At 37.5% G+C, this 653-nt stretch overlaps 1 protein-coding gene across 1 annotated transcript in view; it reads right to left on the bottom strand.

The window, feature by feature from the left end:
- Window positions 1–653, bottom strand: part of TRIM24 (tripartite motif containing 24) — a 75,323-nt gene that overhangs the window by 70,474 nt on the left and 4,196 nt on the right. The window contains exon 2 of the mRNA XM_014546700.1: window positions 434–462. Within this exon, the coding sequence (XP_014402186.1) occupies window positions 434–462 (29 nt within the window). The remainder of the gene's footprint in view (window positions 1–433; window positions 463–653) is intronic.

Raw genomic sequence — 653 nt, 5'->3', positions numbered from 1 at the left:
ATAAACTGTTGAGTTAATTTTCCTGCATTTAAAATAGGATTGAACATGTCCCGCACAGAGAGATGAAATCCATAATACTGCATTTGTGTGACTCGTGTCCTTACATTTTGTCTAGTATTATTGTTGATTACACTGTTGTCTCTGAGTCTTAATGTAATATATGTTCCCTAGCCTTTTTCACCACGCGAAAAAAGAATAGGATATGTCATTGCATCTAATGTAGCAAACAGGATATTGATTTGTTTCATTTTAGTGGCATTTGGATTATTGGGATCTGGTTTACAATGAATGAGCAAGTCCCTTTCAAAAGTTGGTTCTCCATCTTCATTTCTGAATATGACAGCAACCTCGGTTACACAGGGAGAATTATATCTACCTGGGTCACTGTTACGATCGTATTTAATTGCCATTGTTACTTCTGTGGGAGCAATACCTTTTGCTGCTGCTTCAGATTGGGCTTCCTTTTCTACCTCATGTAGCATCTTGTATGATTTGTTAGTTCATTTATTTCATGCATGAGGTTGATGTTGATCATGAGTCTTTCTGAGCAGCCCTGGTTTTCTGGCATTGCTAATCTTTTACTTGAAGCTTCGGCTGTATCCAAAATATAGAGTTGAGCAAACTTCCAGGAAACACCATCCGAAGGATGTAAA

This window comes from Myotis brandtii, unplaced genomic scaffold (assembly GCF_000412655.1).
Source record: "Myotis brandtii unplaced genomic scaffold, ASM41265v1 scaffold455, whole genome shotgun sequence".
NCBI lineage: Eukaryota > Metazoa > Chordata > Mammalia > Chiroptera > Vespertilionidae > Myotis > Myotis brandtii.
This window is presented reverse-complemented; position numbering and strand designations above follow the sequence as displayed.